A 17,655-nucleotide genomic window follows, 5' to 3' on the forward strand; every position below is an offset into this window, starting at 1 on the left:
CTTGGCAACTTTTTCTTTTGCTTAGTGTTTGACAATTGCATTCCCTCCCAACATTTCTCTTTCTTTGTCAACAAGTTCTCTGCCCTGAAGAACTAAAAAGAAAGTTCACAGTAAAAGTAATGCATAAGGACTGAAAGTGATCCATCAGTAATGGGCCATACACACACTATAAAATTGTCTTTAGATTTTTTCCTTTAAATTTACCAAAACCATAAATTATGAAGGTCAAATCTAAACACTTTCAATTTGTATGCAATCAGGCAGGCCCTTGCACTACATAGTTGAAGGTAAATCTAAAGGAAATCTAACAAAAGTTGTATAGTGTGTATCCAGTTTAAATGTGACCATAATCAAATATTAAAATAAATATGCTCCACTTGCCAAAGATTTGTGGCTCTGTTCTTACACAATACTGAAGCGAACCTGGGGGATTCACAACAAAGTCAACATCAGTAGAAACTGCATGGTAAAGCTATGGGCAACTGATTTTATATTTTTAGGTTTAAACTCGGACCAATTTAACATAAAAAGTTAATCAACTCTGCCTTTCCCAACTTGCGGTTAAGCCCATTAACATAATGGGCCGCTCCTTCAACACAGAGGAACTAGGACATTGCACCAACACAAACAAGCACCTTGTGGTGTCTCAGATAATGGCCATGATTTGGTCTTGCGATAGGCTCCTTTTAAAGATGTTGAAAATGAATGGGGAAAATAAGAAAAAGTAATTTGCAATTACAAAAAGTATTCTTGAGCTCCGACTCACCCATTCTTCCACATTAGGATCTCCCTCACCCCCAAACTTTTCTTTCTTCCACAGAATGTTCATTTTGCCATGTTCGTTGATCTTTCGCCTTGTTTTCACAGCAAAGAATATGATAATGGCAAATGCCACTACGATCAGGAAACCCAGGACAATGGCAATGGCCTAGAAAGGGGAAACCATGACAATAAATAGAATTTTTGATGCATCTTGAAACAAAAAAATACAACAAAGGTAAGCCGGGACTGTTGAGCGGTTAAAAATATTAATCAACTGTCTCTAGCGACCACCACCGATCCCTCGCTTTTCATCGGGGTTTCCCTCTTCCTCTTTCCTTCATTCCCTATTTTCTATTCTTTTATTTTCTGGTCTCTCTCGCTTTTGTTGCTCTTGAGACACCCAATTCACAGGATTCTCTCTCGTGCAATTATTTGGCTAGAGTTCCTGTTACTCTTTCGTGGTTTATGATAAAAGAGGAAAATTTGCTAGGTCTTTTATGAGCAAGGGTAAGGAAACATACACAGAACCATAAAAGTTACCTACACCTAAGAGATACACCCTCCCCATTGCATTGATCACCCTATACTAGTTACCTTTAAACTAAAGCAAAATGTGCCCCAAGCCCACACAAAGCAGTACCTTCTAGTAGAGCTGCACGATTGTGGATAAAATGAGAATCACTAATTTTTTTTTGCTTAGAATAAAGATCACCATTCTCGGCGTCACATCTTTTGCATTATTCAAAAAAATTGGGCTAACTTTACGGTTTTATTTATTTATTTTTTTCAATAAACGTTTGAAAGACTTCTGCTTAAAATACAGTGCGACATAAAAGATTGCAATGATCGCCATTTTATTCTCTAGGGTCTCTGCTAAACAATTATATATTATTATATTTATATAATGTTTGGGAGTGCTAGTTTTTTTTCTAGCAAAAAATACTGATTTTAACTTGTAAGCAACAAGTGTCAGAAAAGGCTTAGGGCTCTTTCACACGGTCCTTCTCCGTAGGCGGATCCGTGCTGCTCAGCAGGGATCGATCCGCCGATCCCGCTGAGCCGGCGGATGACAGCTCCGTCTCTGCTTGCAGTGCGGAGAGGGAGGTGTCACAGCTCCCGCTGCTCTCTATGGGGGATCGGATGAGAGCGGACCGCCTGTCCGCTCTCATCCGATCCGATTACTGAACGGATGGAAAAATAGGGTTTCCATCCGTCCAGATTTCACGGACAGGATCGGATACGGATGGCAGCGGAGGTGTCACCGCTGACATCCGCTGCCCCATAGAGCTGCATGGAGGATCCGATCAGATCCGCCTAAAAAACTGACAGGCGGATCTGATCGGATCGCCCGTGTGAAAGAGCCCTTAGTCTTGGTTAAACTCCCCTCATTTATAGACAAAAGTTCATTTCTTTGATCTAAAAGAACAAAATGATACATTGTAAAACATTGTGTTTATAGTTATCTAGTAGCCTTAGTGCCGGTTCACATTTCTGCGATGTGGGAACGCTGCGAATATACAGCGTGTTCCCGCATTGCATCCGCACCCCTGCAAGTTCACACTGCCATATGCGATACGCTGGGGGTGTCAATTAAGAGTTAAGGACACCCCAGATCAGATCGCATATTGCAGTGCCATCTGAAAGTTCGCACAGAATCGGATTGCACTAGTGTGAACCACCATGCGATCCGATTCTGCTGCGGACCAAAAAAGGGTCCTGTGCGTGTTTTAGTGCGATTTCGGTGCGAATTCAGCCATACAAACCGTACAGCTGAATTTGCACCGCACAGAGATTGCATGTAATTTTAGGAGCAGTGCACTCCGAATTACATGCGATCTCTGTGATCGCACTAATGTGAATCGGCACTTAATGTTGATAAACATTTACCGGAGGCTCTTTTTTTTTTTCTCCTCTTTACACAGCGAGTGAGCAGAGAACGGCTCTGTAAGAAAATTTTGTAGTTTTAAGGCTCGGTTCACACTTGTGCGATGCGGGAAGGCTGCGAATATGCAGCTTGTTCCCGCATCGCATCCGCACCTCTGGCAGTTCACACTGCCATATGCGATACGCAGGGGGTGTCAATTAAAAGTTGACACCCCCAGTTTGATTGCATATCGCAGTGCGATCTGCAAGTACGCACATAATCAGATCGCACAAGTGTGAACCACTGTGCGATCCGATTTTGATGTGGCTCAAAAAATGTCTCCTGTGCGTCTTTGGTGCGAATTCAGCCATACAAAGTTTATGGCTGAAATTCGCACCGCACATCCGATCGCATGTAATGGAGCAGTGCGCTCCGAATTACATGCGATCTCCGCAGCCGCACAAATGTGAACCGGCACTAAGAGATCGTAAGTAGGGGTGAATCGAGATTGCGATTTTTTAATAATTAATCGTACAGCTCTACCTTCTAGTAGAGCAGATATACAAAAATTATGTAATCCATGCTGGCTTTACACCTTAGGAAGGCAAGAACAAGTCACTTCTTTCTGACACCTATAGCCTTAAATCTGCCTTCCTGAGTGAAGCTGCTTCCACTACCTCAAAAAAGCAGGAGGGGAGATAGACAATTAATAGGTACATAGATATATACCGTATAAAAGCTATCAGACAGGAAAGATGGGAAAAGTAAATATATTTAGACCTCTATCTTCTGGGTAGAAAGAGAAGTACTCACTTTTTTCCATATCCCCTGCCTTGTTCTTTCTTTACCCCCTTCTCCCTTTTCCTACTCTGTACTGTACATGGCTTGTAGTCATCCAAAAATAAAAAATACAGTCTATAAAAATGGGAGGTAAATTTGAATTCTGCACATCACAATTAACCTTCATCCTTCCAAAATCTCCCAACTAGTGCTTTTATTTTGGCTGGGTATTCACTTTTTGAAATTGGCATTTAGACTTTGGGAAGGGTAGCACCGACAAATATAGTTTCAATGTAATAAACACTAAATGTCTTTTACATCATCAGATCCATTAAATGCTTAGATAGGGTTGTGACAGGATGCCTACAAAAAGTAAAAGTCTTATTTTTTTCTGTGTCCCATTGGGAAGATTTTCCTTTGCATTCCTGTAGACCAGGGGTGGGGAACCTCCGGCCCGCGGGCCGCATGATCGTTCTGTAAGCCCCCCCCCCCCGTGCCAATGTGTCAGAAGGAGCCGATGGCTCCTTTCTGACACTGTGAATCTCCGAAAAGGGTGGACCCAAGGCGCAGAGCAGTGTGCCTCGAGCCCGCCCATTTGTGTGACAATAGCGAATGAAAATTCGCTACTGTCTCTCGGATCCTCCTCCTCCTTGGCCAATGCCATTGGCCGAGGAGGAGGCGGGACGCGGGAGGACTCGAAGAGACGCGGGGACTGAAGAGAGGAAGCCGCCTCTACAACAGGTAAGTCAAGTGCACTGGGGCTTGGCACGCTGTTCACTCGGCATTGTGGTCAATCAGTCTGCATTGAAAGGGGGCACGCTGTGGTCACTCCGCATTGAAACGGGGCACGCTGTGGTCACTCCGCATTGAAACGGGGCACGCTGTGGTCACTCCGCATTGAAACGGGGCACACTATACCTTGATTACTGAAGGCCCCTTTCACTTTTGTGACCTCAAAGTCACGCAATTTTTTACCGCAAAGCAATGCATATTACATTTATGCATACATTTTGTACAGCCCCCGAATGTTACAAAAATCCAAATGGCCCTTGGCAGAAAAAAGGTTCCCCACCCCTGCTGTAGACACAAGTTGAAGAAATCTCACCAAAAGGGAGTAGAAGGTCCTTTTAGACCGCTGTCACCATTGAAAAATTTCTCTCTCCTGGCGACAACTCCAAACACTTTAGATGGTCTGTCATCTTCCGTCCCAAGGACAATGGTCCCGAGGACAAAAAGAGAGTAGGTGTCAAATACTACACAGGCAGCCATAGAAACTGGATAGGAGGAGTTCTAATTCTAACCCCTCAGACTATCAAAAGATTTTGGCTTTAGATACAATTTAATTTTGTCTGACAATATTAAAAAGAGGTAATTGTTTATAATCAAAACGCAATCAGTTTTTGTACATAGATTTTAATTAAAGGACAAGCTTACCTCCTGTGGCTCGACTACACAGTAGTGGTAAAGGTACTGATTCACAAAAACTCCAGTTGTGACTGGTGAATAGAACTGGTTGCATAAGGATACAATTTGTGTGTAAAAAGCAGATCCAGATGCCTGTGCTACAGGATTCACTCCTATGGTGTACACGATTGTTGCAATGAAGACCAACCCTCCGATAATCGCACTGCCAATGAGAACAATCAGGTAGAACCGTCTGGTAGTAGAAGTTTGGGTCCTTGTTACAAGCATCACAAAAATCACCATACTAATAATAAAGCAAATAGCTGCCATGGCGAGGATGAATCCTTTGGCAGCTCTTGGGTCAGTATAATTTCCTCCATAAGCAAAACCCATTCCCATCCCTGATGAACCACCAAATCCATAGCCAGTGTATCCCCCAGAGTATCCAGAATATCCTCCCATGCCGTAACCCATGGATTGTCCGGTGATATCCAAATCCCATGGTAACGTGGAAGCTACACAAGCAAAAATGCCAACACACATGACAACAATAAGGATAGCCATAATCTTGATGATGCCAGGTGGAGAGCTCCATTTGTAGAAATGCTGAGTTATAGGGACCTCATCGTCTGGATAGTAAGAGTAAGCTGGCTGTGAGCGAATGTCTCCTCCATACATATCTCGACTTGGGGCATAGTTAGAAGGTCGGCTGCAAAAAAAATAGAAGGGAGAAACAAATTACAAAAGAAAACCTTTTTTCCTTTATAGCAGCAGAATCACAAAAGCAGAAGCCTGGATTTTATCATATCTGAATGATAATCCTTCAGAAAGAAGATAAGCATTCCTACACCCAATTACATGCTCTTCCTATGTCCAATTACACGTGCATCCCTGTGCATTATATGTTTGCATACAAAGTGGAGGAGAATTGAATAGTCACACATACAACCTTGCTATCTTCATATTAAGTGCAATCTATTTATCATTTTTCAGTTATACATTTCAAACCAAGCATATAGAACTTTTATAAAGCACTGCAACCTATTTCCACTTCTACAGCAACAATAATAACTCCCTGTACAGAGTATGAGGCTTGACAAAGGGGAAGGGAAATCGAAACGCTTGGCCAACACTACCCCCTCCCTGAGGTCACCCAATCATTGGGGATGCCGTGTACACTAGCGATTTTGACTTAACTTGAAGCAATGCCTGTGTATCCTTGAGGTCTATAGACCTCAGAACGCATCAAAGTCGGACCAAAGTAGTGCAGGGACTACTTTGAAGTTGTTGTGACTTGAAGTCGCACAGATATGACGGTACTCATTGGAAATCATGGAGTACGACTTGTCAAGCGACTTTGCAGTCCCAAGTCACACAAGCGTGAAAGGGGCCTAAAGGACAGCACCTGCTACATCTCATATTAACCCTTCCCCTGGCCATGGACTGGACAAGATGATTAACCTGAGGGCCCATCTACAAGGGCCACTTCCAATTCCCTTTTTGAGGGTGACACTTGTTTTTCAGTGACAATATATGAAATATTTTATTTGTACTCTTTTCACCCTCCATACTTTTGGCCTTTAACCACTTGCCGACCGAGTACGGTAATAGTACTGCGGCAAAGTGGTTCGTTATCGTCTGACGACGTAGTATTAACGTCGTCAGACACTCCCCCTTCTGGGCGGCGCTTGCGCGCCGCCGGAGGCTCGCTCCCGCTGTTTTCATTCACAGCGGGAGTCGGGCCAGGGGAGGAGCAGCGGCGATCGCCGCTGCTCTGCCCCGAACGCCGGGGATCTAGTGTGGAGATCCGCCCGCTGTGTGTAAACACAGCGGGCGGATCTCCATAGTGACAGGGAGTGACAGATCGGACTGTTCAGCATAGCTGGACATCCGATCTGTCCATGACTCACTCAGTCACCTCCCCCCCTACACGTCAGTAAGCACCAGGCATACATTAACCCCTCCCTCTCCAATAAAATTAACCCCTTCCCTGCTAGTGTCATTTTTACAGTAACAGTGCATATATATAGCACTGATTACTGCAGTAATGTCACTGGTAACCCCAAAAGTGTCAAAAATGTCAGTCAAGGGTCCGATCTGTCCGCCGCAATGTCGCAGTCCCACAAAAAAAAAAAAAAAAAAAAAAAAAAAAAAAAAAAACGCAGATCGCCGCCATTACGCGTTAAAAAAAAAAACACCAAAAATGACAGAAATCTTTCCCTTTGTTAGTAAACGCAATAACTTTTGCGCAAACCAATCAAAATACGCTTATTGTGATTTTTTTTACCAAAATAGGTAGCAGAAAACAAATTGGCCAAAATTTTTTTAAAAAATTGGTTTTTACATCTTTTTTGGGGGGAATTTCATATAAAAAAAAAATGTTAAAAATATTGTTATTTTTTCAAAATAAACGCTCTTTTTTTGTTTATAGCGCAAAAAGTAAAAATCGCACAGGTGATCAAATACCACCAAAAGAAAGCTCTGTTTGTGAGAAAAAAAGGACGTAAATTTCGTTTGGGTACGGCGTCGCACGACCGCGCAATTGTCAGTTGAAGTCGCACAGCGCCGAATCGCAAAAAGTGGCCTGGACGGAAGACAGCAAAATCCTCCGGTGGTAAAGTGGTTAAGCGAAGGGTTTAAATGGCACACAAATAAAAATCATATCACCTTGACCATTTGTTTAACAGTAGAAGGGACCTTGCCTGCATTATAGGAGGTTGTGGGCTATAACAGAATTCACACACAACATATCAGGTCTTTCACTTCACCAGAATTATGAACACTATGACAGAAGTCATACCCCTACCGACTGTACTATCCAAAGAGAAGAGGAAGCATTTTACAATAACCGTACAGTAAACCCCCCTCCATTGCGGGGGTTACGTTCCAGACCCAGCCGCGAAAAGTGAAAATCCGCGAAATAGAAAAACCCTATTAAAATGCATTGTAGGCATGTTTTTTTTACTGTCACTGTACGTGTAAAAGCATTTTAAGGTCTTTAAACACACTTTTAAAAACAATAGAAACTCATTTAAACACATAAAAGATACTGAGAGACATAGCAAGAGCTATGGAAAACACAAAAATATTTCATTTTTTTTTATATAGTAAAATAACATTACAAAAAAAAAAAAAAAAAAAAAAACGCAATATACCGGGATTGCAAAAACTGAACCACGATGGAGCGGGGGTTTACTGTACTTGTGTATGTAATGGCTTTACAGTGGTATTCTGCACAAGGCAGAACATGGTCAAATAACATTATATAGCATTAATAACAACCAAGCAATCACAAGACAGGAGATAAACATGTCCATGTTCTCATAAAATATTTCCACCAGGGTAATTTAACCAAAAAGGGGTTCATAAATAAATAAAGAGCTTTGTGAATAATAAAAGGATTTTGTCCTCCAGGAAAAAAGATCATTCTGCAACAAACAATAGGCTGTAAAAGGACACTTTTGTATGGAGGTTTCCTATTTGTTGTCAGAGGAACATGGATATGATGACATTTGCTGCATTTACCCAAGTACATTAGGGAGAAAGTCAACAGCAATGGGAGCTTTTAGTTATTTTTGTGCTTTTTAGATTATCTACTTGACTTCCAAGGTATCAATATAAATAAAGCAGAAAAAAGCCGGCAAGCAAAAATGAACTATAGTGCATCCGGAAAATATTCACAGCGCTTCACCTTTTTTCACATTTTAGGTTACAGCCTTCTTCCAAAATGGATTAAATTCATTATTTTCCTCAAAATTCTACAAAAACAATACCCCATAATGACAACATGAAAAAAGTTTGTTTGAAAAATCAGAAAATTTGAAAAAAAAAAAAAAAAAAAAAAAATCACATTTACATTTGTAGCCACAGCTTTTGCCATGGCACTCAAAATTGAGCTCAGGTGCATCTTGTATCCACTGATCATCTTTGAGATGTTTCTACAACTTAATTGGAGTCAACCTGTGGTAAATGCAGTTGATTTGGAAAGGCAAATACACCTGTTTATATAAGGTCCCACAGTTAACAGTGCATGTCAGAGCACAAACCAAGCCATGAAGTCCAAGGTGAATACTTTCTGGATGCACTGTAAATAGACTTTATTTTATTTAACCACTTCAGCCCAGAAAGGTCATTTTTTGCTATATGGCACTGCGTTACTTTAACTTACATTTACGCGGTTCTATAACACAGTACCCATATAACATCGATGTCCTTTTTGCCCACAAATTGAGCTTTTTGTGGTATTTGACCACCTCTGCGGTTTTTTTTTTGCCCTATTAAAACAAAAAAGACCAACAATTTTGAAAGAAAAAAAAAAAATAAAAATATATAAATATATAATTTTTATTTTCTTTCAAAATTGTTGGTCTTTTTTGTTTTATAGGACAAAAAAAAAATAACAAAAAACGCAGAGGTGATCAAATTCTACGAAAAGCTCTATTTGTTGTTTACCTTTGGCTATAAAAACATCACAAAAAAAAAAAAATAATAAAATCATCAAGTTCATCAGTTTAGGCCAATATGTATTCTGCTACATGTTTTTGGTAAAAAAAAAAAAAATAAGCGTATGACTGGTTTGCACAAAAGTTATTGCATGTACAAAACTATGGACTTGTTTAATTTTTTTTTTTTTTATTAATAATGATGGCGATTAGAGGTTTTTAGCAGGACTGCGACATTGCGGCAGACAAATCTGACACTAAGTGACACTTTTTGGGGACCAGTGACATCAATACAGTGATCGGTGCTAAAAAAAAAATAAAAAAATGCACTGTCACTGTATAAATGACACTGGCAGGGAAGGATCAATCAAAGGGTTAAGTGTGCTCCTAGGGAGTGCTTTCTAACTGTTGGGGGAATGTATGCACTGGAGGAAAACAGAGACCTGTGTTTCTGTTTAGCAGATACACAAGATCTCCATTTTTCTCTGTCACAAAATGGCAGTCTGCCTTGTTTACATAGGCAGACCGCCATTCTGCCTGGATGATCGATGGGTCCCAGCATCCATTGCAACCCCCCCCTACCCACCCCCCCTCCCGGACACACTGACTGGCTCCCGCTGTGTCCAATTACAGCGGGACTCCAGCGGGACATGCGTGCGCCTCACATCTTGTGATGTTGCGCAACCAGCAGTATATATGCGTCAGGCTGTCCGGAAGTGGTTAAAGACTAAAACCATTCTAGGTTGACCAATTTGAGCATACTTGTATTTGTCCAAGGACTGTCCTTTTAACAAAATCCCAGGGTCCATCCAGCATGTCCACCCCACGTCCCTGAACCCAATGGCTAATAATGCCATTGACAGCACAGTGTCTGCACAAGAGAATGGCAAGGTCTAACTCCAGCTACTGCTTAAGATCATAATAAAAAATGTTTTTGTTTACATTTTTTACACTATATATGATCTTCTAGAACAAAGGCACACACACACACACACACGTTGTCAACCATCAGTATTTTTACTGGAAGCCAGTAAAATAGGCATTTTTCTCTTGCCAGTGACAGGAAAAGGCTGCCAGTCAAAAACATGGCTGTAATGCACAGTTCCTGTCCATAGCCGGCCGAGACCATCCAAGTGTTCAGGCGCTGCCTGTGGGTCTGCCGGAAGCGGTGCCTGGGTGTGTCGTGTGATGTCATGGTGCAAGGGAGCCGAGTGGAGTGGCTAGAGTCTTGTGTGCGGGTCTGGATGGGATCAAGACAAGACAGAAGAGGGACTGTCAGAGCTGTTTGGACTAAAGGGACCATAGAATGCATGAAGGTATGCCAATTGCATATTGTACTTGTTTGTTGCCTAAATACTGACATTTTGTACCTTTTGGAAATGCCAGTAAAAACTTGGCTGGGCCAGTAAATTTCAATCTGGGTTCAATCTAGGTCTTCAATTTCTCTCTAGGTTGGCAACACTGGTATACACACACGTGATAATATACGCACAGTGTACATATTTTCAACACAAACACTAGCGATTGGGGGCTCCCTCTAATCTACTGACCACCCCAATGACAGCCTGGCATACCCATTTAAACTACGCTAAATATTAAGGCCAATTTTGAGAAGCCCACTTTTTGCCAGGTTATACCCAGTGCTCTACAAATCATTCCTACACCTGACCCTCCAGTCTTTTAGCATTGTGAGGACCATGGATGAGTGGGAATGAAGTACACTCTAATAAAGTGGATATCGAGTGTTTGCCACATAGCTTTCATGTTCAGGAATAAGTGGAACTTATTGGAAATATTTTAGTTGAGTAAATCTAAAGCAAATACATATTTTATAGGAAATACATATTTCTACTTAAAATACAAAAGGATATATACATTTTACAGCAGCAAATCATACAAAATGTGAAGAGGACCTTATACATTCATGCACCTTGCATTCGATTTGTAAAATTATTTTATGTAGCAACCTCCTAGGTAGGTGCTAGGAAAAAGCATGTAGGTGGCCCTGTCTGCATATCAGGGGGGGGGGCATGATCATTTAGTTAGGCTGTCACATGTTTCCAGGTGTGACCTGTTGAGCCTGGGGATTCTCCCCACTGTTTCCAATCAGGGCTCTTATTGGACAGTGGAGGAAACCTAGCCAATAGCACACCAGGGCTTATGGCTATCTCAGTAGGCGGAGTTTGCTGCAATGCACCCTGGGATGAGTTATAAGTCGGAGGGGAGCATGTGACAGGGCCTCTTTGGTGGGAAGCAGAGTCCCAGGAGGAGGGTGATGGCTGTCTCTCCTCCTGTCAGCGAGTGAGGGTGTCCTGGGCAGTCAGCCTAGAGGACGAAGGTTGAGCTGAGCTGCAGAGAGGGATCCAGTGTGCTGTGGACCGAGTGGAGCTGCTGGACACAAGTTTCCAGGAAAAACAGAATTGTGAGTACTCGAAATTGCCCAGGGGTCTGCCTAGGAGAGGGGACCACTCCAGGTCAGAGGGATCCGGGAGCCAGATAACCAGTAGAGAAAATTTAGGAAGGGGGTGCTAGAGTCTAAGCCCTGAAGATAAGTGAGTGAAAGGGGGTGCCGGTGCGGGCCCTGAAGTGTTCAGCAGTGGAGCAGTCATACAAGTAGCTACCTCAGTAAAGAGTGCTTAAGGAAGCTCAAAGAGGACTTCTTTATGCAGGAAAGCAGTCCAAAGTCAGTTTGGAGTCAACGGGCAGCAAGTCAGTGTCAAACGGCATTTTTCAGTTGTCCCTAGCAATTTGTGCATAGTTGAGCCAAAGGAGTATCCCACTCATTCCCTTCTCCCATCCAAGTTCTCAAAAAATATAAAAACACAATAAATACAAATATAAAAACCCTCATTGTCTCAGTGCTCACACTTGGAGAACATGCTTAAAATGTGCGGTTGTTGCTAGTGGTAACCCAGATGGACCCATATCCAGCAAAACGGCTGGGAATCCTGCTACATTTATAAAAAGATGATTTTTGTAGGTAAAGTGTGGAAAGAGCAAATATTGTCTAAATACAAAAGGCATGTGCATTCTTCCTCGAATCTTGGTATGCTTGCTCTGTGCAGTAATCCAATGTGAAACTTTACCACTGAGGAGGAGCTTCCTTTAATAAACAGTTCATGCTGTTCTGTCCCTATGTTCAAACTGACCGGTCTTGTATCCACCCTCCTTGTGTAGTTTTTTGCAGGCAGCATGTTGTGGATAGGGCCTGTGAGCCCTTCCCACAGATTTGCTTTCTGCACAGGCTGTGTATAGCAAAGTGATGCCACTAAAGCCTCGTACACACGCAAAGATTATCGGCCGTGTTGTTGTGTTGGTTGAAATGTGCTCTAGACTGCACACAAATTTTCTCGGCCAACAAAAACCAACTTCAGAAGTGATGTCATGTGCTGGTTTACTTTCCGTGTGTTTTTTCTTCTCTGAGAATGCCCAGTCTTGCTCATCAGATTTTTGTCTGCCGAAATCTGTACTGACTGACGAACAATCGGCCGTTGTGTTGATGGCCAACAAAAATTTTATAGCATGCACACCAGATTTTGTTTGGCCGAAAAGTCCGAGTCGGTTGTCGGAAGCATCATACTAACAAGCCGACAATCGGCCGATCGGACGTTGGCCGAAAGTTCACGGCCAACAATCGTTGCGTGTGTACGAGGCTTAAGTTTACAAGGCAACAACTGGGTTTGCAAAGACAGAATGGTGAACAATTAAATGTATATCATTTAGGACTATTAAGGAATATACTTAAGGGCTCTTTCACACGGCCGCTCCGCTTGTCCGCAAATCATCCTATTTTTTTGCGGATGATTTGCGGACATAATGTAAGTCTGTGGCACTGCGGATGTCAGCGGAATACCATCTGCTGACATCCGATTTTCTTCCTTTCAGTTCTGTTCCATTTTTTGGAACGGAACAGAACCCTATTTTTTCATCCGTTCAAAAAATGGAAAGGAAGGAAAATCGGATGTCAGTGGTGTCATCTGCAATGCCATAGACTTACATTATGTCCGCATATCATCCGCAAACGGGTGGGATGATATACGGACACAGGGAGCGGATGACACAAATGTCATCCGCTCCGTGAAAAAAAAAAAAAGTCCCGCAGCGGCCGTGTGAAAGAAGCCTTAAAATAAAAAAAAGTGTTTGTGCCAAGAATCCAGATTTAAATCGTTTAATAAAAAAAAAAAAAAAAAAAAAAAAAAAAAGCACACCACACATTTAAGACTTCCTGACAAGGAGCTATGCTAAGCTCCCACTGGACTCAAGAACAATCAGCTCATTTTCCTCAAGGGAAATGCTTGTACATAGCAGAAGGTTTCTAGAAACTCAACCCTCACCCCTTCCAAAACTGCTGGAAAAAAAATGGCTGTTATTACTTGCTTAGTTGCCTTAAACACTGGAAATTCAGCAGAAACCGGCTGCATTTCAATCCGTGGGTGGCTCTCCCTGTTCAACAGAAGTTACGTAACTTATTTCAGCAATTCATTTCAAAAAGTGAAACTCATATAGATTTACACACAGAGTGATATATTTCAAGCATTTTTATCCTTTTAATTTTGATGATTATGGCCTACGGCTAGTGAAAACCCAAAATTCATAAAATCAGAATATTACATAAGACCAATAAAAAAAAAAAAAAAGTTTTTAATACAGAAATGTTGGCTTACTGAAAAGTATGTCCATGTGTAGTACATGGTTGCTTGGATAGTGGCCTTCAGCTCATCTGCATTGTTGGGTCTGGTGTCTCATCTTCCTCTTAACAATACCCCACAGATTCTCTATGGGGTTTAGGTCAGATGAGTTTGCTGGCCAATCAAGCACAGTGATACCATGATCATTAAACCAGGTATTGGTACTTTTGGCATTGTGGGCAGATGCCAAGTCCTGCTGGAATTTGAAATCAGCATCTCCATAAAGCTGGTCAGAGTGAAGTATGAAGTGCTCTAGAATTTCCTGGTAGAGGGCTGCGCTGACTTTGGACTTGATACAACATAGTGGACCAACACCAGCAGATGACATTGCTCCCCAGTTATCCATGCAAAAGGAGCCCTGGCCAAATATTGAGTGCATACTATACTGTACATGGACATACTTTTCCGTAAGCCAACATTTCTGTATTAAAAAATAAAAAAAAAAAATGTTCTTATTGGTCTTATGGAATAGTCCAATATGCTGAGATATTGGATTTTGGGCTCTCACTAGTTGTAAGGCATAATCATTAAAATAAAAATGCTTGAATTGAATCACTGTGTGTGTAACCCATCTATATAAAATATAGGAGTTTCATTTAATTGAATTCATGAAAAAAATTATTTTGATATTCTAAATTTTATGTGATGCACCTGTATGCCCTAGCAGGGGGATGGATGGGGAGATTTCTCCATCCACCTCACTTGCCAGTTTTCTCATTAAGCCCATTTACTGTCTATGGCCAATGTAATCTCATCCCACTTTACAGACAGCACTTTTTTTTTTTTTTTTTTAATTGTCCCACATTAAAATCTGCATTTTTTTTGGCTACAAAATTTAAAACCCTCAAACAAAAAAAAAAAAAAAAAAATTATATATTATATATATACAGAGCTCCTGTAGAACAGGAAGGGTGGCAGTTGCTATTTTTATGATGCAGGATATTTGTGAGACATGTTTTAAAACACATGATCAGGAAAAAAAAAAAAACGACATTTAAAATGTTTTTAATGTACACAAACACCAATTAATTACCCTAGTTTTTGGTAAACTGTAGAGGATGGGGTTACATTGCCTCAAAATTGTGCACACCCATGACAAAGTAAAAAAATACAGCACCCCAAATTGTCCGTAGGTGACGCTTTAAAATATTTATAGGATATCGATCTAGAATTAACTAGGAATGATGGCCCTTGGATTATTGCTCTCACTCATGACATTAGTGGCGAAACACAACATGTGTAATGCAATCCCGTTTACATATACATGCATTCCCTGTGTGCGCATTTACATCGTGTGTGAGCATGGGATGAAAAGGTTGGTTTAAAAAAAAAAAAAGAAAAAAAAAAAAATGATTTTATTTGAATTTAGATTTTTAAACTTTATTTTTTTTTTTTTAAACTTTATTGCTACCACAAGGCTAATAACCCCCCCCCCCCCCCCCCCTGTGTTATAGCAATACCAGATGACAGGGTATCTACTTGATTAGCTGTTTATCTGACATTTTATGGGAATTCCAAAAATGACGAGCCTGGAAACGGCTTAGTGCCAAGCGCTTCTGAGTTCATTGATCGTAGAACATATTGGAAAGCACTACTATCCTGACAGCATACACCATGGTCCCAGGCTTCCCGAAGTCAGCCTGTGGACCCCAATGAGAAGGGGGGGGGAGAGATCAGCACTGTAAAAGTGATCCGGTGGCTCTAGAGCCACTGGGATCCCTTTTACATGCAAGTCAAGAACCAGATAAAAAAAAAAGAAAAAACAAAAACAGTTCTAGCAAGCTCAGTCGTGTGCTTGTTCACCACTTGAAGTCTGGGCCCTTTATAAACAGTTTTTGACTGGCAAGTGGTTAGAAGCAGGAGTATATTGATTAGGTCCTCCATGTGCTCATATGCAAAGGTAAAATGCTACAACACCCTGGCAGTGGAGCAAGAATGGGCAACACCAGCTATAGGAGTTTTTCAGTAGACATTCGGAGGGGCGAAAATGGTCTACAGCAATAGTAGGTATATTAGTTATTATTGTTCATAGCAGCAAAGTTAGTTTTAATCTCCTGGCACCCTTTAACTAATCCTCCAAATATAAATAAACTTGTAAAACCAAGCTTTGGAAATGAAAAGAGAGAACACACCTCTTTGCCAGAGGCATTATAAATTATTCTACTGGCTAATCAACTTACAAGTATACATACAAGTCTGACACTATCACCTTCTTATCACATAGCTCAGTGTAATAGGCCACACCTAGTTTACATTTCTTATCAAATGTTTATTTGATATTGAAGAAAGACAGATACGTACTACTCATCGGGTCTGTACGGAGGAGGACTTTCAAACGGTTTGGAAAACATTTTTGATGCTGGTCAGAAGGAGAAACCTAAAAAGGAAAAAAAAAAAAATATGTGGATTAATGAGCATGTTCTGTTCAAATAAGCTCCTGAGAACTTTATTATGAATTAATCCTACTAGGACACAAATGAAAGTTCTCCAAGTATAGACCTGAAAACATCCTTCTGGTATAATAGCTGGTATTATCATAAGAAACAAAGATGCCTTATTCAGTAATCACAGTCACCAATTCACTGTGTCCTGTGCCAGACTGTAGATGACAATGGACTTACTATTAATGGACGCTCACAGAGGTATATATTATAAAACGACTTACTAGTCATCTAGTGTAATGACGGTTTTGTAAATACGTAGTACTAGGATAATGGACACAAGAGAGTCTATCAGCAGCTACTTGTGACACTGAAATTCCTCCGTCTTCTAAATTACACACTGCTGTCACAAAGGATTAAAGGATACAATTTGGAAGAGTACATCCTTTATAAATTATGTTTTTCAAATCAAGTCAATTTCCTGAATTTTTTTAATTTGAGGCGCTACTTTAAATAGGGATGTGTGTTCATATACGTGCATACAACATAGTGAACTTAATACCACAAATCAATATATCTCTCTCTCAAAAATTGTCCATATTTATATTTCTTTCACACCGCGTGCCTATATGTGCTCAATTTTCTTCTCAATCATGCTCCTTAATGGTGCTCCTCCACCTTCATATAAGGGGGCCACTCACCAGATGGATTTGGGCCACCAGGATCCTAACCGCTTTATTCAATTTTTAATCTCAACTTCAAATCTCCCAGCCTCCGTACAAATTGCAAATCACAAACTATCCTCAATCTTGACAATTTTGTGTACATTTCCTTTATATCAAATGAGGCTCCAGGTCACCCCACCCGTAAAGATCCCCAAATTAAAGCATATGGGATAAGATTGTAAAAAGAAGTTAACATATTGCACAATCAAAATAGTAGGTAAAAGACTCACATTATAATGTGCCTCCAAGTGGCACCCACTGAAATTTGTTTAGTATGGAGTGATCAGCGCCGTCTGCTCTCCGGATCGGCGTGCGTGTCACCTACATTTCACTGAAACCGGAAAGGACTTCCTGATGACGCCTTTCCGGTGAAATGCATTGGAGGTCCATAGTGGTGATACTTCCAGGTTCGCAATTTCCGGTTTCAGTGGAACGCAGGTGACATGCATGCCAATGCCATGCAGATGGCGCTGATAGCTCCATACTACACGAATTACAGTGGGTGCTGCTTGGAGGCATATTTTAATGCGAGTCTATAACCTACTATTTTGATATTCTATATGCGTTATTTTGGGGATCTTTACGGGTGACCTGGAGCCTCATTTGATA

At 41.1% G+C, this 17,655-nt stretch overlaps 1 protein-coding gene across 1 annotated transcript in view; it reads right to left on the minus strand.

The window, feature by feature from the left end:
* OCLN (occludin) overlaps positions 1-16,312 on the minus strand; it is a 51,789-nt gene extending 35,477 nt beyond the window's left edge. The window contains exons 1-3 of the mRNA XM_082253555.1: positions 16,242-16,312; positions 4,841-5,519; positions 767-928 (exon numbers count right to left, since the gene is read on the minus strand). Coding sequence (XP_082109681.1) covers positions 767-928; positions 4,841-5,519; positions 16,242-16,291 — 891 coding nt within the window. The 5' untranslated portion in view covers positions 16,292-16,312. The remainder of the gene's footprint in view (positions 1-766; positions 929-4,840; positions 5,520-16,241) is intronic.
* Between the last annotated feature and the right edge of the window lie 1,343 nt (positions 16,313-17,655).

This window comes from Pelophylax lessonae (genome assembly GCF_965119305.1).
Source record: "Pelophylax lessonae genome assembly, chromosome: 1".
In the NCBI taxonomy this organism is placed as follows: domain Eukaryota; kingdom Metazoa; phylum Chordata; class Amphibia; order Anura; family Ranidae; genus Pelophylax; species Pelophylax lessonae.